This window comes from Camelina sativa, chromosome 4, assembly GCF_000633955.1.
Source record: "Camelina sativa cultivar DH55 chromosome 4, Cs, whole genome shotgun sequence".
Taxonomy (NCBI): Eukaryota; Viridiplantae; Streptophyta; class Magnoliopsida; order Brassicales; family Brassicaceae; genus Camelina; species Camelina sativa.
In genome coordinates this window covers 3,352,603-3,374,711 of record NC_025688.1, presented here as the reverse complement: position 1 = coordinate 3,374,711, position 22,109 = coordinate 3,352,603, and the positions used below count along the sequence as shown (strand labels likewise).

The window sequence follows — 22,109 nt, the reverse complement described above, 5'->3', positions numbered from 1 at the left end:
CACCTTCAAACACTATTTTTTAAGGCTTATAAGTTTGAATTTTTGATCGGTAAGATAAGCCCGAAAAGCCCTGTAGCCCTGTTAGGGCCGGACTTGGACTTTGAAATAAAGGCTCGGAAATATTTCGCGCCGAACCGGACCGGACTCAAACATATGCGGATTTTATGGGTTTTGGGCCGGGCCGGGCCGGGCCGGGCCGGGCCAGCCCAATTGATACCCCTAGTCACGATAACCATTCTCTATATATATTTCCACAAATTACTAAATATTGTCAGAAGTGATTGTTGGCTAACTTATTTTGAGTGGTTGACATAAAAAAACAGAAGGTCTAGTTGAGAAAGAAAAATCCAAAGAGAAGAATAGTTTTGCAAGAAAAAACAATAGTCAATTTCAGAAACTCGATTATTGTTTCTGTTCATTTATGTATATATTTGGGGGTAGCTAGTAGCTACTAGCAATTCTATCTTTTGTTGGGGGTGAGGTCCATTGGATGTACGATTATCATTTTATATTGTTTTGTAGACCAAGATAATGAAAACCGTAGGTCCATATAATCTATGTTGCATGGAAATTCTTTTCGAGGTCCGTTTTCCGTTTCCGAAACGTTTCGGAAACAGAAACTTGTGGAAAGTCGGAAACAAGGCACAAAAACACGATTCCTAGAAATTTTTGTTTGGAAACACGATGGAAATTCCATTTCCGTTTTGGAAACACGACGGAAACTTCTTTTTTTATTTGAAACTTAATAAATAAATATTTTTAAAATATAAAACTTCATTATAGATATAAATATATAATATTATTAGTGTTTTAATTCAACTATTTAATATTTATATTTGAAGTTTTATTTTTTGAAGCTTTTTGATATGGTTTTTATGTTTGGTGTTTTATTATATATATATAGATATAAAAATATAAATCTATATATATATATATGTATATGTATATGTACATACGTTTCTAAAACGTTTCCATTTCCTAATTTTTGAAAAAAACCGTTTCTTGTTTCCGAAACGTTTCGTTTCCGCGTATCCATTTCTGTTTCCATGCAACCTAGCATATAATACGGTCCATGTAACTATTATAATATATTTTTGGTTAATTGGGTATAGCCGTATATATAGGTTACAAACACGATACGTAATAATACAGGAATCGTAGCATCTCTGATGGTTGCAGGCTTCTTCTGCATATTTAGACTAACAAATTAGAGCTACATTAGACCCCATGATGGGCTAAAACCCTAGTTGTTACTCCATGGACCATATGCATAGGCATTTGAAAATGTTGAGACACGTACTTCTAACAACTTTTCTGGCTTTCTGCAGCATCTAGTATTAATTGGAATCTCTTTCAAATATTGTACTACATGTTATATATTTCTTAATTAACTTATGAGAAAATATATACCCCTTGGTTAGAAATGGCTTCCACACTTTACTCGCTCAACAAGTTCATTCATCAAATTTGGGAGAAAAACATTGAATAATGAACTAAGAAATTAAAATAAATTAATTACGTATAATAGATTAAATTTAACTTAACAAAAACTACATAGGATGAAAGTTTATTGTAGTGTTTATTTATGAACATTTTGGATAATGTATCGAGCCATCGAGGATATTACATATTGTAATATAAGTATATGAGTCTGTGTCTTAATTCGAATCAAAACTCTCTATCTTGTAAGTATATATATATATATATATATATTATCATTTCATGTTCAACGTCTTCTTATCAATTACCAAATATCAAGATGTAGCTAAAATGAATTTAAAGTACATAAAATTGTATGATTAATATGAATTTGGACACTAGACTATTTAGTTACTCTATATATATAACAATAAATTTCTGGAGAAAAGAATAAAAAGAAAAAAAGTTCTGAAAAATAACACAATAGAAAAAGGAAGAAAAAAGAAGATATAAATACTAGAAAAAAAAAGTAACTTTAAACCTAGTTCATAATACGAGGTTTACACACGAAGTAAAGGTTGGGCAAAAAAGTCGTAACACATTCAATATGATTTTTCTGACAATAACATCTTTTTAATTGTATTTTTGTTATTAGAGATACTCTTCACAGTCTCTTTAAGCTGCTCTCATCACTTTTTTTAACAATGGCAACGTAAGATGAGGGAAGCATACGCAGGTTGAAAATGCAAGGGGACAGAGTAGGTTACGTGTCGATTTATTGGCGGAATTAATAGTTTTGTTTTCGGATGTGTTGGTTGATTGAACGGAACAGTCCATACGTACATCACGTGCCTGGACTGACACGTGTCGACCTATTACTGCCTTTTAAGTTTTTGATACGATATCGTTGGAGTTAAAGAAAACTGATGCGAACTTGTGGCATATGACCTTTATACTTGGAATATCTCTTAAGTATTGAAGATACTCTGGTGGAGAAGGAAGGTTGAGCGGTTGAGATTGCGACACATGGAGTGATCTGGTCTACTTGGTCTACTCGCAGCTAACAGAAGTCAATGGTCCAACTTTGTTATATCTTCTTCTTCCTTATTCTTTTTCTGAATTGACTCAAGTTTGTTAGTAGTTAGAGAGAGAGTAAGAGAGAGGTGAAACGATTGTAGAGAGAGAAAGCTCAGTTTCGAGCAACTGTTCTAGTGGATTCCGAAGATCTCTCCGGCAAGACGTAGGATCCTACCTAAAGATCCGAACTCGTAAAAGTGTTGTGTGTCGTTTCGTTTTCTTGTTCGATCTTTACAAACGAGTGAGTGAGAAAGAGGATTCGTTGGTTCTTATCGAGTTAGATCTAGATTCTCATCGGAGAAAGGAGCAACAGAACTGAACCAAAACTAGAGTTGGGTTTGTGAATATGAATGAACCAAAACTAGAGTTAAGTTTTTGTTATATAATAACAAACAGATTATAGATAATTATATGTAAGTTGTATTTAAGTGATGTCTTTCTTTCGAATCCATTTCCGATTTTCTTTATAACTGTTTTACATTCTTGTATTTAAGTTAACACAAGATTCGAAAGATGCAACCGTTCTCATTTCGGCGAGAATCAACGTTTTGGATAATTGACTCAAAATCACAAGTTAAAAAGTAATCATTTCCAAAACATTCAAAAAATAGGATTAAGAGTTACATCTCTTCTAATATTTATCTGATTTGATCGTTTCGACAATTTTTCTCACACCATATCGTATTATGATTAAGCTGCTTTTCTATTTTTTAATGACTTTTTAATTTTTATCTTTTTATGACTTTAAATTACTATAAAATAATATTATTTAATTAAATATTGGAATAAATATTTTAAGGAATGAGTGCCTCCGTAGCATAGTGGTATAGCGAGGTAAGCGAAAGGTCGTGAGTTCAATCCTCACCGGAGGCTTCATCATTTCCCATTTTACATATCCTTAACTTTTATCGATACTTTAGTATAATGAGGCTCGACGCTCGTCCCATACATTTGGCATTATATATCCTTAGTTTCTTAATCTTTTATCAATACTTACTTTAGTTAAATGGGCCAAAAATTCTCTTATCTATGTCCTCTATCAACAGTTTATTTTGGCTGTTTTGTTGACAATGGCCCAAATACTTACGTATGAAGTTATGAGTTCTAGTTTAATCATTTCCACAAATTAACTTGATTTACCAAACCTCCAAATTTTAAAAGTTTTTTGGTTTAATCCAGTTCTTCAGTTAAACCGATATTAATATTTTTACTATCTATTTAAATTTTAAAATACTACAAAACATTTCTGTTTCAGTATCATTAATATTTAAATTTTACAAAAAATTAAAATATTTATTAGATTGTGGGCTTCCAACTCAAAATCAATTGGCAATGAGTGGAAAGATCCATATATCTTATATATTGTCAGAATCCTTGTCCAGCTTCCGATGGGGGATATTATATCCTTAATACGCCCTCTCGAGATGATGGCTCTTCTAGAGATAGATCTCAGTATTTTCGGACAATGATCAGTGGACCAAATTTGGGTCAGATTGATGGATCGGGTTGGACAATGTGTAGATCGGGCTCTGATACCATATTATATTGTGGGCTTCCAACTTAAAACCAATTGGCAATGAGTGGAGAGATCCATATATCTTATATACTGTCAGGATCTTTGTCCAGCTTTCGATGTGGGATATTATATCCCTAGTAATGTTATTAAAAGTTTATATAAATGTTTTATAGGCACACAACTGAACTCAACAAGTATCTTGGAATCACCATTTTTTTTTCCTTTTGAGTTCATTAAATGTAAAACTATTGGACCATGTCATAAGTTTAAAAGAATAAAAATAGATACCCTACTAAGAATTTATACTAAATAAATGTTGATATGTATCTCGACAAGTACTGAAATACGAGACAAGATGGGATTCCTGTTCTGAAATAGATGTACCTTGATTATATACCGAAATAACATAAACTAAAACCGAATCCAAATCCGATTTAAACCCTACCCCAACCTATTAGAAATATTTCAATTATTTAATTTTTGGCTTAACACAGTTTTCATTAACCAAGTCATTAACATGGTCCATCGTTTTGACTAGTTAAGAAAGTATACATACATGTAACATTTGCTTAATATATACAACTAAACTAGGGAGTTTCCCGCACTCTTGTGTGAGCAAAAACTTTTTTAAAAGAAATATTTTCTAAACTTTTTATGGTCAAATATATCACTAATTCAATTCTTTTATATGCTTGTATGGGCAAATATATTTTTAAATAATATTTCAATTAATTTAACAAATCAAAAGTTAAAATAATTATAAGACTAAAAAGGATTCCAACAAAAAAATGTAAATGGAAAAAAATTAACCAAAAGAGAAGCTATAATTTAATCTTCAATAATAAGGAACGGAGTAATTTTTCTAATATAAACATAAAGTAACATAGTTATGAGAGTTACCCGCGAGTATACGCGACCAAATGTTTAAGCCTAACAAACCTAACTTCTAATGTTGTGATTGAGCGTCTCTATATTGATAGCTTAGTATCCAAGTCAAATATTCATAATTATCTATAGAAATTTAACATTTCTAAAAATATAATTTTCTCGAAAAAATATTTACAAAAGATTTTAGTATTTATTTTCCATTTTTTAATAATTTTAAATAGGATACTATTATTTTATTCCTATTTTTTCTAATTTTCGTTTTTTTAAAAAATAATTCTTTTTTTTTAAATTTATTTTTAAAAGTGAAAGAAAAATTATTCTTTAAAATTACTTTTTGCAATGTAATTCATTTTTCCGCAACATTTTCAATAATCTCATTAATAAGAGTATATAAAACATTTTAACATATAATATTAACTGAGATATATATTTTCTGTTTTAAAAGATTGAAGTTGTTAGATAGCTGTTGAGATATCATGTGATAAAATTATATTTAAACTTTTGGAATTTAAAATTGGATTAGTAGTACTATCTAAAAGTGCTAATTATTTTCCTGTTTAACATAATATTTAAAATTTCCAATTTGAAAATTTATAATACTATCTAAAAAATTGTTACCAAAACTATAAATTATTTCTGAATTTATGATACTTTGATACATGTCACAACTCACAATATTATTGGTAAAGTAAAGTGGTTCATTTTATGATATGCAATGTCACAATTAAAATATATTCACAAAACATTCAAAACAATTATACAAAAGATAGTTGACATCATTTATTTAGTGCAACAAATGATTGACAATGAAATGCAAATATTTGTACTATTTGTAAAATTTTGAATGAGCAAAAAAGGTTTAGCTATGACCTGCTAATGAATTCAACACATGGTTTGAGTCTCTCCTTGTTTATTCTTCTATTTATTTACGAAAGATCGTGTTTCAGCCTTTTGAGTTTTGACATTCGAAAAGTGGCTTGTATCTGGCAACAATGATTTGTTTACAGAAAATTAAGAGGGGGTTATTGGATCTATGATTTTAATGGATTTGGAAATCCAAACAAAAATCATGTGTTATTCAATCATTGATTTTAAAATACTTATCAAAATTATGTGTTATTGGTTCTATGATTTATAAATACTTTTTAAAATCCCATGTTATTCATTTAATGAATTGTTTTTGGATTTCAAAATTCACATTATGTTTTAAATGGACTTGAATGGATTTGAAAGTGTAAAATAGAAAGATTTAAATCCAAGGATAAAACATGTTGTTTCAAAATCCATGTGTTTTGATTTCTAGAATTTACAATTCCACATTGATTTAGAAATCACCTCTCTAATAACACCCCCTAAATAAAAATCAAAACTGCAAACACCATAATATTTTACTGTTGATGCTTGATTTAATCACTTACCCAGAATTTGCTGAATAACTTCCACCAAATTTCTGAAAACCATGCTTCTACATCATTTATTGTTGTTGAATCTCTCCTCTCCAATATGAATCTATGATTATTTCCAAAATGCTCGAGCATTTTAAATTTATGAAGATTATTCATTGGAAAAATAGAAGATATTTGTTTCGCTGAATTGCTAATAGAGAGAAGGTTATATATATTGGTTCTTGAGCAGTTCATGAAAAAGAGGTGGAGATCGTTGAACAGTTTTTTTTTGACAAAATCGTAGAACAGTTTAGAAACCAATAAAATCTAGGGGTTTTTTTTTGCGTACCAACAAAAAAAAATAAACTGTTATGTTTTTAAATGTTTTTTAATTACACAAAATTTATGTGGCAAATTTTTATTGGACAAGTGACTTGTGATTTATAAGATAAAGGATTTATTCCTCTTTTTGGTAGAGTATCCAGCAGAAAAAACATAGTTTTTTTCTGGAGATTTGTAGCAACCCTATGAGATTTTGTCGGGATCACAAAAGATTTTGTCATACCTTCAAATTAAATGGATATTTGTAGTATATCCTTTCGAGATTTTTAGTTCAAACCGTCATAATTATCTATAGAAATTTAACATTTTAGAAAATAGAATTTTTCTTAAAACAAATATTTACAATAGATTATAGTATTTATTTTCCATTTAAAAAAAAATGGGATATGAACATTTGATTTCCTTTTTTCCTAATTTTCATTTAAAAAAAAATTAAAAGTAAAACAAATAATCTGTGGAAATTTAATATTTTAAAAAACAGGGATTCTCAAAGAAATATTTACAATATATTCAAGTATTTATCTTCTATTACTTTTAAATTTTAAATGAAATATAAAATTTAGATTTTTAGATTTTTCTTTTTTATTAAAAAAATGAGAATTTTAGAAATTATATATATTTATCCATCTAAAGCAATTTCAAATAAACAATAATTGTAAACTGTTAAAAGAAAACTCTTCCAAATTTTCCTTAATCTTTTTCTTTCTTGAAAAACCTCTGAGATATGAAGTACTGAATTTAATTAATATTCCTTTCTCCTTCTTTCTATCAATTTAATAGAAAAAATATCCGTTCTAATTATTCTATTATTTTTTAAAAAATAAACAGAATTATAATTGAAATTCCATCTTCTTTCTATTTATTCAAGAGGGGTAAATAATTTATTAGGCACAAAGATTATATTATTATTTTTTTCAACCAAACATATAATTAAATTAGAAGAGAACTCCAAGATTGGTTGCCCAAACAGGAGGAGAAGAGTTTACAAAAAGATTATATTATTATTATTCAAAAAATAGAATTACAATTTAAATCTATTTGTATAGAGGAAGAAATCCAATTTTTTAGAAAATTACCATAAATTTTCCATGAATAGAATCAACCATAATTTTTCTGCAACTATAACATTAGGATAAAAAACATTAGCATCAATATTATTTTTAAAAATTAAGGATTCGGGTTAACAAAATTTAATACCTGAATTTCATTATATTCAGTTTTATAGATCTACAATTATGATCATCCATGAATTTCCTTGAAACAAAAAAAAATTATGAGTTTATTTCAAATAACCAAAGGATAAAATAAAATATAGAGAAATTGTTTGATCATGATTTCCAAACAACCACTACAAAAAGAGGGAATGAAAAATTAGAATCCGATACTCATATAAAAGACCAAGATTATAATTCAAAATAAATTGAGCACACATATTATATTATTTAAAAAAATAGAATTATAATTTATTAGGCACACATATTATATTATTTAAAAAAAAACATAATTATAATTTAAATCTACTTGTAAAAAGAAAGAAATCCAAGTTTTTAGAGAATTACCATAAATTTTCCATGAATATAATCCACCATAGTTTTTTTGCAACTATAACAAAAAAACATTAGCATCAATTTTATTTTTAAAAATTAAGGATTCGGGTTAACAAAGAGTAATACCTGAATTTCATTATATTCAGTTTTGTAGATCTATAATTATGATCATCCATGAATTTACCTGAAACTAAAAAAACAATTATGAGTTTATTTCAAATTTCTAAAGTATAAAACAAAATATAGAGATCAACACAACATACCTGTTTTAAAATATGGAGAAATTGCTTGATCTTGATTACCAAACAACCACTATTAAAAGAACAAAAAGAGAGGAAGAAAAATTAGAATATGATGAATCATATGAAAGACCAAAATTATAATACAAAAATAAATTTGAGAACATGATAATAGTTTAGGGTTTTTTTTTCTTGTTTTTGAGTTATGGAAGATGGTTAGGGTATCTAGTATTTATAATAGTAAATGATATATGATTTTAGGGTTTTGACTAAGACAGTGTATTCTTGACAGATTTTTTTAATAGAAGTCCATCTAGATTTTTTGTCATTTTTTTAAATGAATTTTGACATTTAATTCATATATTTTCGTAATTAATTTTTTAATAATTTTTCAAAATTATAATAAAAGATAAAAACGTCTAGATTTAAATCTCATTAATGACAAATTAGTAATTTAAGTTTGAGAATGAATGTGGTGCCTTTCACCAACCTAAATAGGCTAAAAAAGCTTGTGAGCCCTTTTGACTAATCCTTTAATATATTAGCTGATGTTTTAAAATTTAATATCAAACAAGTTTGTCATACAATACGTGTGGATCCTATGCTAGGTAGTCTGTAATGTATTCGATTACTCGGGTGTTATTTTCAGAACTTGTGCTTTGCATTGATGGCTAATAACAGACAACTTGAAGTTTTCTTTTTAAATTCAAACATTTTTTGAGGAGAATATTACAGATAAGGAGAGACAAGAAACCGACTTCTTATCATTTAAAGGCTCACATCAAACAGTTTCATAGATAGCAGAGACAGTGCATAAGCTACGCCTTTGCAAATTATTCATTCTACTTCCCACCAGTGAAGAGATAATCCAAGGATGATCCTCCTCCAGGAGCTGCATGAACTTTGGTCGAAGGACGGTCCTGGAGAGACAAAGAACGAGAGTGAGTGAGTATCAAATACCATTTCACTCACGGGTATTAAAGTTATGGACACGGAAAAAAACAAAACATTTACAGTGAGGAAGTTGCCGGTGTTCTGTCCTTCAGCTCTGGCATAGTTGTTGACAGGAGTTTTGATACCAGCAGGAATCTGCTTGTTAAGCTCTGCTGGCTCAACAGGAGTAGTAGCAGTGGTGAGTGCGGTTGCAGTGGCAGTTGATACAGGTGGTGGTGGTGCTGCTGCAGTGGTGTTGTTAGCTTCAGTAGGCGCAGGATGAGGAGCTGGAACAGGGTTAGGAGCAGGAGCGTCACCAGCACCACCAAAAAGATAATTCAATGAGCTTTGACCTCCACCACAGCTGTTTCCACGACCCATTGTATAAAAACTAAAACCTAACAACAAAAAGCAAAACTATGAACTTAAAATCCCACAATTCTGTATAAAGCGAGACTTGAAATCAATGCTGTTTCTGGAATCAACGCATAGATAAAAGATTCCGAGTTTGTAATCTTACAATTTCACATAGACCAAATGCAAAATCCACAGCTCAAAAACGAAAAACAAAATTCACGAAGAAACCTAGTTTTATTGCCAAATTCTGAAGGACGAGAGGTTAATATATACGGAACAATTGTGAAGAACAGTCTCAGATCTAAAACAATCGAAATCGAATCACCATTTGTGAATTCCTGAATCTACGAAATCAAGTAAGACAGTCGAAATCTCCTAAAATTAAGGGATCAAATCAGATGAATCTACGATCTAAGCCTCGACTAAGACATCAGAGAAACGAAATTAAAGCGATCTGGAGAATTTTAGGGTTACAGAAACACACCTTTGGTGAAAACTCGCGATCAGATCTAAGAAGAAGACACCTGAAGAAGAAGAAGAAGAAGAAGCAAACGCAGCACTGACTACTGAGTCATAAACGAGCCAGTCAATTTATAAGCTCACTCCGGTTTAGCTAGTATCAGGGTTCCGGTTTAATTGACCGGTTAACCAACTTAAACAAAAGACTTCCAAATTTTGATTAGTCAAAAACAAAACTTCACATTTTTCGACGAAATAGTTATCTTGCTTTGAAAAGATAACGATTCCAAAACCGGTTAAAGTTTAATTGGAGCTTTGTGAAAAGTTGTTTATAATTATTTTGGATTTGTAGTGAAACAAGTAACAATTACTATTCAATTGTAGTAAACCACCACTAAACCAGTGAAATTATTGGTGCTTTAAGAAATTTTCGCGACGGTGGTGAGGTTCGTGGGCCAATGTTATATAATATGTAATGGCAAAGTCTTTTGTCATTTTTGTTCGAAACTAATTATTAGCCGTNACTAAAACCTAACAACAAAAAGCAAAACTATGAACTTAAAATCCCACAATTCTGTATAAAGCGAGACTTGAAATCAATGCTGTTTCTGGAATCAACGCATAGATAAAAGATTCCGAGTTTGTAATCTTACAATTTCACATAGACCAAATGCAAAATCCACAGCTCAAAAACGAAAAACAAAATTCACGAAGAAACCTAGTTTTATTGCCAAATTCTGAAGGACGAGAGGTTAATATATACGGAACAATTGTGAAGAACAGTCTCAGATCTAAAACAATCGAAATCGAATCACCATTTGTGAATTCCTGAATCTACGAAATCAAGTAAGACAGTCGAAATCTCCTAAAATTAAGGGATCAAATCAGATGAATCTACGATCTAAGCCTCGACTAAGACATCAGAGAAACGAAATTAAAGCGATCTGGAGAATTTTAGGGTTACAGAAACACACCTTTGGTGAAAACTCGCGATCAGATCTAAGAAGAAGACACCTGAAGAAGAAGAAGAAGAAGAAGCAAACGCAGCACTGACTACTGAGTCATAAACGAGCCAGTCAATTTATAAGCTCACTCCGGTTTAGCTAGTATCAGGGTTCCGGTTTAATTGACCGGTTAACCAACTTAAACAAAAGACTTCCAAATTTTGATTAGTCAAAAACAAAACTTCACATTTTTCGACGAAATAGTTATCTTGCTTTGAAAAGATAACGATTCCAAAACCGGTTAAAGTTTAATTGGAGCTTTGTGAAAAGTTGTTTATAATTATTTTGGATTTGTAGTGAAACAAGTAACAATTACTATTCAATTGTAGTAAACCACCACTAAACCAGTGAAATTATTGGTGCTTTAAGAAATTTTCGCGACGGTGGTGAGGTTCGTGGGCCAATGTTATATAATATGTAATGGCAAAGTCTTTTGTCATTTTTGTTCGAAACTAATTATTAGCCGTTTTTTATCATTTAAAATTTTGAAACAAAAAGATAATTTTGGTATTTATGAAGAAAACAAAATTTCGAAACTTTTTGTTTTAACTTTGTGCTATTTCTTTAAGTCTCATGTAGCAGAATCTACTAGTAATTCATGTTTAGTGTGGTTGAAGTAATAGTTTCTACTTTCCAGCAATCATGACTGTCCCCGAGCACATCGGGATGAATCATTCGTGTTGGACCTCCAAAATTTAACGAACTAATTTTGTATAAGATCTTGAGGTCCCCAAACCCGTAGTTGTTTGTGTCCCCATAAATTTAAATATTTATAATAATTTAAACTTCTTTATTACGTAATACATAAAAATGGATAGAGATCGGATGATTAAAAATAGAACTATTGAGATTTGGATGAGTATTTTTTTTGTTCTTTTTATTCTCGTAAAGTGGTAAGCATAAATATCATAAACTACCAATGATATGAAACCATTAAGTATTTTATTGTCATCATTGCACTATTATAAAACTTTTTATCATTATATGTTACTAATCAAAATGTGCTTTAGACAAACATTTTAAAAAAATCTAATAATGTTCAAATGTAATAATGTTGAATTTTGATTGTATTCAACATAGTAATTTTAGAACATGAGAGATAGTATTAACCCCGCCCAAAGAGCAAGCAATCCCTTTTTTTGTTGGTGAGTAAGAGCAAGCAATTCCTAGTCTAAGGAGAATTGAGCTCAACTAAACGGAACTGGATTTTTATCATTTAGGATGTTGAGGAGCTGGGATGATCCCCCATTTTCTTCGAACTTGTTCCAAGTCTTCACTAAAGTGACGCTCATAGTACACAGACATGAGGTCAGTGCATTGTCTTCCTGCTCGAACAGCCCAAGGAAAGTAATGTTTCAAGAACATTGATCTCTGCTTCTCGTTAAACCTCACAGTGCCTCCAATCACAGAGAGCATACACATCGGTAGATACATCTGCTCAAACTCTATAACTTTCAAAGCCGACTCTCCGATAAGATTCGTAGGAAGGCCAAACAGAGTGTGCCATAAGTCATGAACTTCTCGTGCCCGTGTCGCTACGTAAGCCAATTCATCCGTCTCCATGAATCTTACGGGAGGACGATCATCAGGAGAGAAGTTTCTAGATCCCATGAATTTAGCATATGCAGCTCCAAATGTGTTGTCTGGTAGATCCCAAGCATGACCTACTTGCTCTGACACTACACGAGGACGCTCCAGTAATATAGCCTTCAAAGTAAAGATACCACCAAAAGATCAAAACCAAATCCATCGAAGGAAAGAATCAAATTCACAAACTCAACCTAAGAATTTGTTCATAATCACTCATTGCACAGTTGGTAATCAAAATCAAATCGATTCGCTAATACAATAAAGAGAAGCGAGAGAGATTTGAAGAAACTCACTCTTCCTTCTTCGCTCTTCTTCATCCTCTCAAGAACCATTTCAAAAGCTGGTTTACCAGTGGTTTCACCGAGAGCTGCGATCAGATCAGCTCGACGAGGATCTACCAACGCACCGATAGCAGATCCCATGGCCACCGCAGCTTGTTGCCATAGCCTCAACGGAACTCGAGCTCTTTCGATGATCATCGTTCGTAGAGATCTCTCTGATTAAAGGCGAAGAACAATCAGAACCAAAAAACCATTGAAATCGAATCACCAATTCTAAATTCCTGAATCTACGAAGAGACAAAATCTCCTAAAATTTTGGATTAAACGCCATAATTCATAAGCATAATCGAGGATTTAAAACAGTGGAATATACGATCGAAGCTACATCAGAGAAACGAAATCAAAGCGATCTGGAGAATTTTAGGGTTTAAGAAACACACCTTTGGTGGAAAATCGCGATCAGATGTAAAAGAGGAAAAGAAACTGAAGAAGAAGAAGCAAACGCACTCCGGTTTAGCTAGTGTCTGGGTTCCGGTTCAATTGATCGGTTCACCGACAAAACCAAAGTTTTGATTAATTAAAACAAAGGTTTACATTTTTCAACGACCTTTGATTAAAAAAGATATGATTCCAAAACTGGTTAAAATTAATTGGAGGTTTGCAAACCGGTTCAGATAATTATTTTGGATTTGGATTTGGAGTAATAGTTTAAGCAAACCGGTCAAAAATTAGAAACTTTTTAACTCTGAGCAGATCAAGTCTCATGTAGCAGAAGCTACTAATAGTTCATGTTTTGAGTTGTTGAAGTAATAGTTTCCAGTAGCAAGTAACATTAAGCTTAAAACACCAAATTGCCATGAGAATCCTAAACCGAAAACTTTAGAACTCTCCTTCTTTTTCTTAACCGGAATCGGTTTCGAAGGCGATCTTTTGGACTTCCTGAATGATGAATAAGTTTCGACCTCTTCGATTGTTAATGCGGGTTTAAGCGAGTTCTTTGCGGTTTGGAAATGGCGATTGAAGACGGCGGTTGCTGCAATGTTTTCTCTAAGGGAGACAGTTCCACTTTCTCTGCATAGACCCTCGAGCTCAGCACCTGTGAAGAGCTCAGTTTCTTCAGCGATTTTTCTGAGATCAATGTCGTCTCCTAGTGTCATGTTGCGTGTATGCACTTGAAGTATTTCAAAACGAGCTTCGAGATCAGGTGGTGGCACGTATAGCACCTAAAACAAGACATTTCAAGAAGAGAGTAACAATGAGGTTGTTATTTCTGAAGAACTTGTCTGATCAAAAGATCCATGTATGAGGACTTACGAGATCCAATCGACCAGGTCGCATTAGAGCAGCATCAATTGCATAGGGGCGGTTTGTGGCAGCCAAGACAAGAATTCCCTAAACCAAAAACCATCGATATTACTGCAACCTGATAACAGAGATAGAATCTATTAAAGCCTATGAGTTTTTGTTTACCTTTGCTTCTTCAAGACCGTCCATTTCGGTTAACAATGTAGAAAGAAGCCTTTCTCCAACTGTAGAGCTATTACTTGAGCTTTCATCGCCTCTACAATGATCAGTGGAAAGAAACATGTTAAACAGTCTATGACGCGAAGCAAGTGTTAGGAGAGATAGTAACAAACCTTTTACAGGCAACAACATCAGCTTCATCAAAGAATATTATACTTGGAGAAGCAAGTCGTGCTCTTTGAAAAGTGTTCCGCAATAATGCTTCACCTTCTCCAACATACATAGAAAATAGCTCCGCACAGCTATATCGCACCACACACAAAAAGACAAGAAAACATCAGTTCCTTTAAACAAGTTTTACAACCAAAAGAGATATTTCTCATCTGCAAAAACTATACCTTAAAGAAAAGAAGGATGCAAGCATTTGCAGCAGCTTTCGCAAGGGTAGTCTTTGAGCAACCTGGAGGACCATGGAGAAGTATCCCACGCATTGGCGATATGCCCATTTTTACAAATGCAGCTGAATGTTTGATTGGCCATTCAACAGCTTGCTGGAGCTTTTTCTGTCACAACGAAAACAAACCCATTAATCTCAATGGAAAAAAACAGTACAACAAAGTAAAAATATGGATCAGATGAGCATTGACCTTTAGGTCTTTAAGACCACCAACATCTTCCCATGTCACCTTAGGGATTTCAACTGTGATGCCTCTTGTTATACTTGGACCAACCACAGATTTCGCAATCTTGAAGTCTTCCGATGTTAGGATAAGAGAATCTGAGGATCTTTTACTTGCAGATATGGTGGCTTCACGACATAGAGCTTCCAAATCTGCCCCAACATAACCGTTGCAAGATGTTGCTATGGCTTGCAGATCAACACTAGGATCTAAATTTACTTTCTTTGTGTACAGCTGAAAAAAAATAGGAAACCCTAAGCTCACAAAATAGTTACATGAAAAACAGCAATAAGCAATTCCACTAAAGAACTAGAAAATACCTGGAGGATTTTCAAACGATCCTCCTCATTTGGCGTGCTCACTTCAACTAAAGCATCAAATCGTCCCGCCCTTCTTAGTGCTGGGTCAATCGCATCTAACCTTTTGACAAGATCGGGAAAAACCGTTGAAACATTACATTCAAACACAACGATGTTACTTAAAAACTAGTATACTGTTTAAGGTAGACAAGAACCTATTTGTGGATGCTACAACAACAACACTTGGTGCAGATGATGAAGGCTTGTTTGAGTCCATTAGTGTAAAGAGTTGAGATGCAATACGAACATCTTGCTCTCGCCTGCGTTTTAGAGAGAAGCTCGAGCTCTAAAAACTCTAAACCAAGATGACAATTATAATCTCAAAGTAACAGATACTTGGGTGATGCAATACCTAGCATCACGTCGAGGACAAAGAACGTCGATTTCATCGATAAAAATCACAGAGGGCTTGTCTGAAAAAGCGTGAGAAGAAGCCTCGGCAAAAGCTTCCCTTAAGACCTTTTCGCTTTCACCAGCATGTGCACGATGTACAGAATGAGGGCTGAACAGAGCATTGACACACAAAGACCATAACTTAGCTTAGCTTTAGCCTATTCCTCTAGACCATAAAAAAATACAGAAGCTACAACACAAAAGGAAGTACCTCACAACAATCAAATGTGCATCACATTCCTGGACAACAGCACGGACCAAGCTTGTCTACAATAATCAAAATTGCGATACAGAGCGAATTAGCTTATGTAAGAATTAAGATCAAAGTTGAGAACTTTGAAGTTTCCAACGCACAATGAAAAGTTCAAGCTTGAAACAGAGTATTAACCTTGCCGGTTCCAGGGGGACCGTAGAGAAGCAATCCTCTAGGCCACTGCAATGATAAGTAAAAGCAAAGCTAATCAAACCAATTGAAAAACAAAATACAGAAGCTATGAATCTAATCAGAGGTGTTGGATGTGTACTTTGAGACCAAGAGTTCGAGCTTCGAGAGGGTAGCGAAAAGGGAAGATAATGAGTTCTCGAAGTGCTTGCAGAGCTCTCTCGTTGCCACCAACTTCTGCTTCCGCTCGCCATTTCTCTTCGCCGACGATGTTGTCGCAGACACTGCTTTCGATTTCCATCAAAAAGAACCAAACTTTGGCATTTACGGCTTTACAGGGGTTTATGGTGCGCCTGAGGAGCACGAATATCACCGGAGGAGCAAATCTGATTAAGACACTAAATTTAAGGTTTTTGTTTTTCTTTGTTTTGTTTTCCGTGTGATTTTCCAATTTTACCCTATTTTCTATAAACTGTTTGAAATTGGGCGAAATGGTAAAGTCGTTTTAAGTTTAACAGTCCTCTTAGTCCCTTCTTGTTCAATCAAACTCAAAACATGTAACTTTTTCTAAAATTGAGTCATCTGTATAGAATACAATGGATAACAACATGGATATATCTAACAATAGTTGTCTAACATCATGAATCTGAGGAATTTAGTGTGACGGTGTGTGGAATCTCGCGCTCCCGGCAGAAGCCTGGTTTGCGGCGCGGTTACTTCCAAAATTCTTCCGGTTTGATTCACGAGCGATTCTTGATCCAAACTAAAAACCACAACCAAAGTCCACAACGACAGTAAGATTAGCATAAACACACAACAAGAAAAGACTCTCAACTGTACTAGTTTGAAGTCTGTTCTCAGGCTTTTTAACCTCTCTTTACCTGAATTGCTCTCTTAGGCATCTTTGCAACTTCATGTAAACCAAGCAACTTTGCAACCTTCAAGATTTTTGGTAACATGTCAAGTTTATGAAGTTTCTAGGATGATTCTTGTGGCATTCTTAAAGTAAAAATGGTAGCTTTTGTTGTTTACTCACCTGTCTAAGAATCTTCTTGTCTCCCTTTCCACTTGGTTGCTCAAGATCCGCAATTTCCCACAAGGGAATGTCAAGGAGAGTCTTTATCACATCTTCATCTAAGAACGGGAATCTCCCCTGAAAATGTAATGTTGAACATTTAAGAACAAAGCACAAAGAAGAAAGTGATTTCGGTTTCTTGTTGTGGTGTGACATATACCTCTTTACCGTTATCTGCAATGCATCGATCATCTCGACCTAAATTTCTTTTCCAAATTCTCTGCATATCTAATTTCATTTCTTGATCCAACGCAACCCAACTGAAAAAAAATGAATAAAACATATGAGATGAGGTTATTGTTCGTTTACATCCATAAGAGAATATATCTGTAGACATATATTTACCTCCCATTTCGGTATTTTGTTCTGTGCCTACCATAACCAGCACATTGCTCATCAGCACCAGCGCCAACAAGCAGAATTCTAGCATCAGACTTATATTTGACCCGCCTGTTATCTTCTTCTACTGCTTGATTGTCGCTTTCTTCATGAATCCAACCATCACCCCGAGCAGCAAGCCAAAGTGCTGTTCCAATGTTGAGGTCCTAGAACATTGCAAAAGAAGATTGTGTAATTCACATCAAGTTCGGAAGATTGTAATCAGAATCCTCCAAGACTTTGAAGTTTACCATGTAAGTGTCTGCAGGATTTATGAGTGACATAACACGTTTTGTCTCAAAGGTTAGTTTTGACAGATCAGCATTAACCTCAACAAGTTTCCACCTGAAAAATTCCAAGAACATTTGTTTCAAGCGTAAATAGTAACAAATATATGCATTTCTGACAAAAAGGTTTGAGAATTCAACCTTCTCAAAGGTGCAACCTTTTGAAGTTCCTTTATTCCAGCCTTGGCGGAGATCCTGTCAGGAGCATTAGGACCGTCAAAACTGACATTAAGGAGATCAACTTCATCTGGAGAAATAGACATTTTTCTTTTGGATTAGTTTCAGAATTGATGCCTAAGACAAAGACAGTGGGAAGGAATGGTTACATTTTGGATCAAGGCACTGATCCAACAGCGCAGCAAGAATCATCGAATCCAATCCACCAGAGAAAAGAACAGCTACTGGGACAACTTCTTTTTCTCCCTGTTTATGCCAATAAGGTGTTAAGAAAAAAAACACAATATGCTTGGAGAAAGAGAAAGTTAAAGCTCATACCTGAAAAATGTTATGAAGTGAAGTTCTCCGCCTCACTGATTCCTTTAACACAACCAAAACTCTCTGCGCAAGTCCTAAAGCTAAACTTTATCAGGCATATGAGATTCAGACAGAACTGGAGGAGTCAAACGAATCTGAAGCAGTACCTGAAGAACTTGAAACAGCATTGTCTCCCTCTTCTTGGAATCCACTAAGCGATGATGTTGACAAATCTTCAGGTCTTGGTACAACAGATTTCCTTTCCCATTCAATCAATTCTTTCCACATGGGATTTCTCCATTCGTGCTTCTTGACTTCACCATGAATACATAAACCAGATTCTGAAACCCCAAAAGAAATGCTGTACACTCCACATGGAAGCTCTTCCCAAAACCGATGACCGCTATTACCATTTTCAGCATCTGATACTGCCAAAAATAATCCTCTGTACATAAAGCAATACAAAAACTGGAGTGTACATAGAGACACGAAAATGACTCTAATTAAGCAATACAAACCTGAGCCGTGAGCGACAGAAGAAGCTGGTGAAACAGATGATAGAAGAAAACGAGGGTCTTCAACAGTTGGCCAGTGAACAAGAAGGCTCCTCCGACCAAAAGCATCTTTACCAAACCATAGCGTTCTTGAGCTTTCCTGATGGAGACAAATGTTCAAAGAGCAAATAAAACTGCTATAAAAAGTAAATCGATAAGTTACAGAACTACCTGCCAATAAATAATGGCCCAGGGGCCTTTGATCATAGAAAGAACATCTGGAACTAAAGCTTTTGCTTTCTCTAAAGACTTCAGAAGAACTTCAGTATCATTATCATAGCTATTGAGTTCAATTCCTCCGAATACTTCGCCTAAAAGGAAAATATACTAATCAATATTGTATAGTGCAAACCAATACTCGTGATAATTAGAAGAAAGCTTAAGAAGTAAAGCAGACCATTGTAAGCTAGAATGTTTCCAGAAGAATCCACTAATGGCTGTCTAATAGGACTAGTTCCTCTAAGCTGTAATGTAGAACCAATAAAATGCAATTCACCCAAAAGAGTAGTCTCCTCAAGCTTATAAGTTTCTTCACCAGCCGCAACAACAGAGAGAGTCGCAGACTCTTGAGCACAATTTGGTACATCAGGTCGAAGATGAATCGTCTTTTCGCCTACACTATCAGGACCTCTTTGGCTTAAGACAGCTTTAACATCTTCAACAGAGACTTGCAACTGGTTTAACACCAAGAAAACACCAAATTAGCAAACTTGAAATTCTGATGTGATTGATCAAATAAGAACTGATCTATGGACAACCAATTCCCTTATCTCAATACATTATTCATTAGCAATCGATCAAAACTCAAAAAAAGAGTAAATCTTTCTTTCTACCCAAATATCAGAATTTGAAAATTCATCCAACAAAACAGTTACATAAGAACAATCAGTCTTCCAATTCAAATAAAGATTCAAGCTTTATCAGTAATGGTAAACTTCAGACAGAACCAAAACCCTAAACTTCAAACCCAAAAGCAATTCATACTAAAAGCTATGAACTCAAACGCCAATACGGTAAGAGATGTAAATCACAAGTGACATCAGAGGAAGAGATTTACTCGTTCGAAAGGAGGCTCAGGGGCTGAGAGAAACGAAGCAAGCGTCGAGAGTTCGATACGAACGCCGCACACTACAATTGCGATTCCGCACATTTCGCCGCCGGCGTCGTCTCTTTCTCGTCCGTCTCCTTCCGTCAAAAGAAAAGAGTTAACGAAATGGCTTAAGCCTGTTAATCAAACATTTAAGTTCTAGTCTATTATTGACCAAGTAGAACAAATCGCCTCCGTAGCATAGTGGTATTGCGTTCGCTTCGTAAGCGAAAGGTCGTGAGTTCGATCCTCGCCGGGGGCTTTTTTGTTTTTTTTTTGTTTTAAAAATTATATAAAATGAAACTAAGGGGGTGTTATTGGAGGAAGCATTTTAATTGATTTCAGTTATTTGTGGATTTTAAAATTCAATGATTTTCTAATGCATTTAACGTAGATTTGTTGTCATTAATAGTGGATTTGAAAGGCAATAATGGATTTGAAAATCATTATTAACTGGACTTTATTATTTAACTTAAATAAAATAAATTTACCCATAATTGCGTTGTTAACCAAAAATTAAAGAAAAAATCAAAGCAAAAATAAATTGAACTAAAATATTATTTGTTATCAATACTCAATACGTAATTGGTTTTGCAACAATAATGAGGGAGAAGCGGATCTGCTAAAATCACCGATGGGAACCTAACCGGAATCGCAAAAACGCCGAGAGAGGAGGCCATCTGAGAGATATTGACTATGAAGCAATAATTGATCACGAACGGAACCGCTGGTGAAAAACACATGTGGAAGGACATCTTCTTAATTCTTCCACTAATCTCTGAATCAATTTTGAAGAGAGAGAGAAAGACATTGAAATAATTAAGAATTATGTTGGATTGTGTATTCTAAATAAAGTCCATTAAAATCTAAAATGACACCAAATCAAATGGACATTGAATAACGGAGTTTTTTTATGTATTCTAAAATCCATCAAATAAATACATAATCCAATAACACCAAATTTTAATGGACTTTTTTAAATACCTAATTGAATAACACTTCATTTCAAAATACATTAGATTCCTTTAAAATACAGTGTTGAATAACACCCTCTAAAAATCGAATCTAACGGGGTGTTATTGGAGATGTGATTTGTAAATCCATATAGAATTGTAAATAATGGAAATCAAAACATATGGATTTTGAAATAACATGTTTTATCCTTGGATTTGAATCTTTCTATTTTACACTTTCAAATCCATGTAAATCCATTTAAAACATAATGTGGATTTTGAAATCCAAAAACAAATCATTAAATGAATAACATGGGATTTTAAAAAGTATTTGTAAATCATATAACCAATAACACAGAATTTTGATAAGTATTTTAAAATCAATGATTGAATAACATATGATTTTTCTTTGGATTTCCAAATCCATTAAAATCATAGAACCAATAACCCCACCTAAACGAACCAATTATTATTTTCAAACAAATACAAACCAAAATCACATACAATTTTATACGAAATCTATATATTTTTTTTAAATCTGAAGGTTCCAAAAATAAGTAATTGGAATTTAGAAATCAAAATCACATACAATTTTAGACGAAACCATTTTTTTCAAAAATCCCAAGATTCCTATAAACAAGTAATTGGAATTTGGAAATCAAGATCACATACAATTTTATACGAAAGCCAATTTTTTCCAAAAACCGAATATTCTAGAAACAAGTAATTAGAATTTAGAATCCAAATGAACCAATTATTATTTTCAAACAAATACAAACCAAAATCACATACAATTTTATACGAAAGCCAATTTTTTAAAAAAATTTGAAGGTTCTAGAAACAAGTAATTAGAATTTGGAAATCAAAATCACATACAATTTTGTACGAAATTTTTTCAAAAATCTGAAGGTTCTAGAAACCAGTAATTAGAATTTGGAATCCAAACAAACCAATTATTATTTTCAAACCAATACAAACCAAAATCA

At 33.2% G+C, this 22,109-nt stretch overlaps 4 protein-coding genes and 1 non-coding gene across 6 annotated transcripts; 1 reads left to right on the top strand and 4 right to left on the bottom strand.

Annotated features, from left to right (window-relative positions):
• LOC104779688 (protein SPIRAL1-like) lies at positions 9,089–11,203 on the bottom strand. 2 transcript variants are annotated; one of them, XM_010504089.2, is made up of 3 exons: positions 11,137–11,203; positions 9,428–9,744; positions 9,089–9,333 (listed from the first exon to the last, which is right to left on the bottom strand). In XM_010504089.2, exons 2-3 carry the CDS (start codon positions 9,725–9,727, stop codon positions 9,256–9,258), a joined length of 378 nt encoding a protein of 125 aa, XP_010502391.1. In that variant the 5' UTR covers positions 9,728–9,744; positions 11,137–11,203; the 3' UTR covers positions 9,089–9,255. The 2 variants fall into 2 exon arrangements, with proteins under 2 accessions (XP_010502391.1, XP_010502390.1); XM_010504088.2 differs by lacking the exon at positions 11,137–11,203 and adding an exon at positions 10,188–10,271.
• Positions 12,182–13,511, bottom strand: LOC104779687 (ubiquinone biosynthesis protein COQ4 homolog, mitochondrial). The gene is made up of 3 exons (XM_010504087.2): positions 13,478–13,511; positions 13,050–13,252; positions 12,182–12,873 (listed from the first exon to the last, which is right to left on the bottom strand). The coding sequence occupies exons 2-3, from the start codon at positions 13,233–13,235 to the stop codon at positions 12,379–12,381; spliced, it is 681 nt and encodes a 226-aa protein (XP_010502389.1). The 5' UTR covers positions 13,236–13,252; positions 13,478–13,511; the 3' UTR covers positions 12,182–12,378.
• LOC104779686 (cell division control protein 48 homolog B-like) lies at positions 13,742–16,700 on the bottom strand. Its single transcript, XM_010504085.2, has 12 exons — positions 16,458–16,700; positions 16,322–16,366; positions 16,145–16,200; positions 15,893–16,042; positions 15,696–15,800; positions 15,502–15,601; positions 15,149–15,415; positions 14,895–15,064; positions 14,675–14,803; positions 14,508–14,598; positions 14,352–14,429; positions 13,742–14,260 (listed from the first exon to the last, which is right to left on the bottom strand). Exons 1-12 carry the CDS (start codon positions 16,614–16,616, stop codon positions 13,799–13,801), a joined length of 1,812 nt encoding a protein of 603 aa, XP_010502387.1. The 5' UTR covers positions 16,617–16,700; the 3' UTR covers positions 13,742–13,798.
• Positions 16,860–20,293, bottom strand: LOC104779685 (asparagine synthetase domain-containing protein 1-like). The gene is made up of 14 exons (XM_010504084.1): positions 20,141–20,293; positions 19,481–19,757; positions 19,255–19,394; positions 19,048–19,183; positions 18,697–18,951; positions 18,551–18,624; positions 18,382–18,478; positions 18,197–18,302; positions 18,020–18,113; positions 17,736–17,935; positions 17,551–17,650; positions 17,352–17,468; positions 17,197–17,253; positions 16,860–17,078 (listed from the first exon to the last, which is right to left on the bottom strand). The coding sequence occupies exons 1-14, from the start codon at positions 20,231–20,233 to the stop codon at positions 16,971–16,973; spliced, it is 1,854 nt and encodes a 617-aa protein (XP_010502386.1). The 5' UTR covers positions 20,234–20,293; the 3' UTR covers positions 16,860–16,970.
• TRNAT-CGU lies at positions 20,361–20,432 on the top strand. Its single transcript has one exon. It is a non-coding gene; the product is annotated as a tRNA-Thr (tRNA).

Coding starts and splice junctions, on each gene's coding strand:
- LOC104779688 (XM_010504089.2), bottom strand. CDS start 9,727: ATGGGTCGTGGAAACAGCTGTGGTGGAGGTCAAAGCTCATTGAATTAT. Junction 9,334..9,427: donor ACACCGGCAACTTCCTCACT/GTAAATGTTTTG, acceptor TTGTCTCTCCAG/GACCGTCCTTCGACCAAAGT.
- LOC104779687 (XM_010504087.2), bottom strand. CDS start 13,235: ATGATCATCGAAAGAGCTCGAGTTCCGTTGAGGCTATGGCAACAAGCT. Junction 12,874..13,049: donor AGAAGAGCGAAGAAGGAAGA/GTGAGTTTCTTC, acceptor TTTACTTTGAAG/GCTATATTACTGGAGCGTCC.
- LOC104779686 (XM_010504085.2), bottom strand. CDS start 16,616: ATGGAAATCGAAAGCAGTGTCTGCGACAACATCGTCGGCGAAGAGAAA. Junction 15,416..15,501: donor ATCGTTTGAAAATCCTCCAG/GTATTTTCTAGT, acceptor ATTTTTTTTCAG/CTGTACACAAAGAAAGTAAA. Junction 14,804..14,894: donor CTTCTTTTCTTTAAGGTATA/GTTTTTGCAGAT, acceptor GGTGCGATATAG/CTGTGCGGAGCTATTTTCTA.
- LOC104779685 (XM_010504084.1), bottom strand. CDS start 20,233: ATGTGCGGAATCGCAATTGTAGTGTGCGGCGTTCGTATCGAACTCTCG. Junction 19,184..19,254: donor GGGCCATTATTTATTGGCAG/GTAGTTCTGTAA, acceptor TGTCTCCATCAG/GAAAGCTCAAGAACGCTATG. Junction 17,079..17,196: donor TGCCTAAGAGAGCAATTCAG/GTAAAGAGAGGT, acceptor TGTGGTTTTTAG/TTTGGATCAAGAATCGCTCG.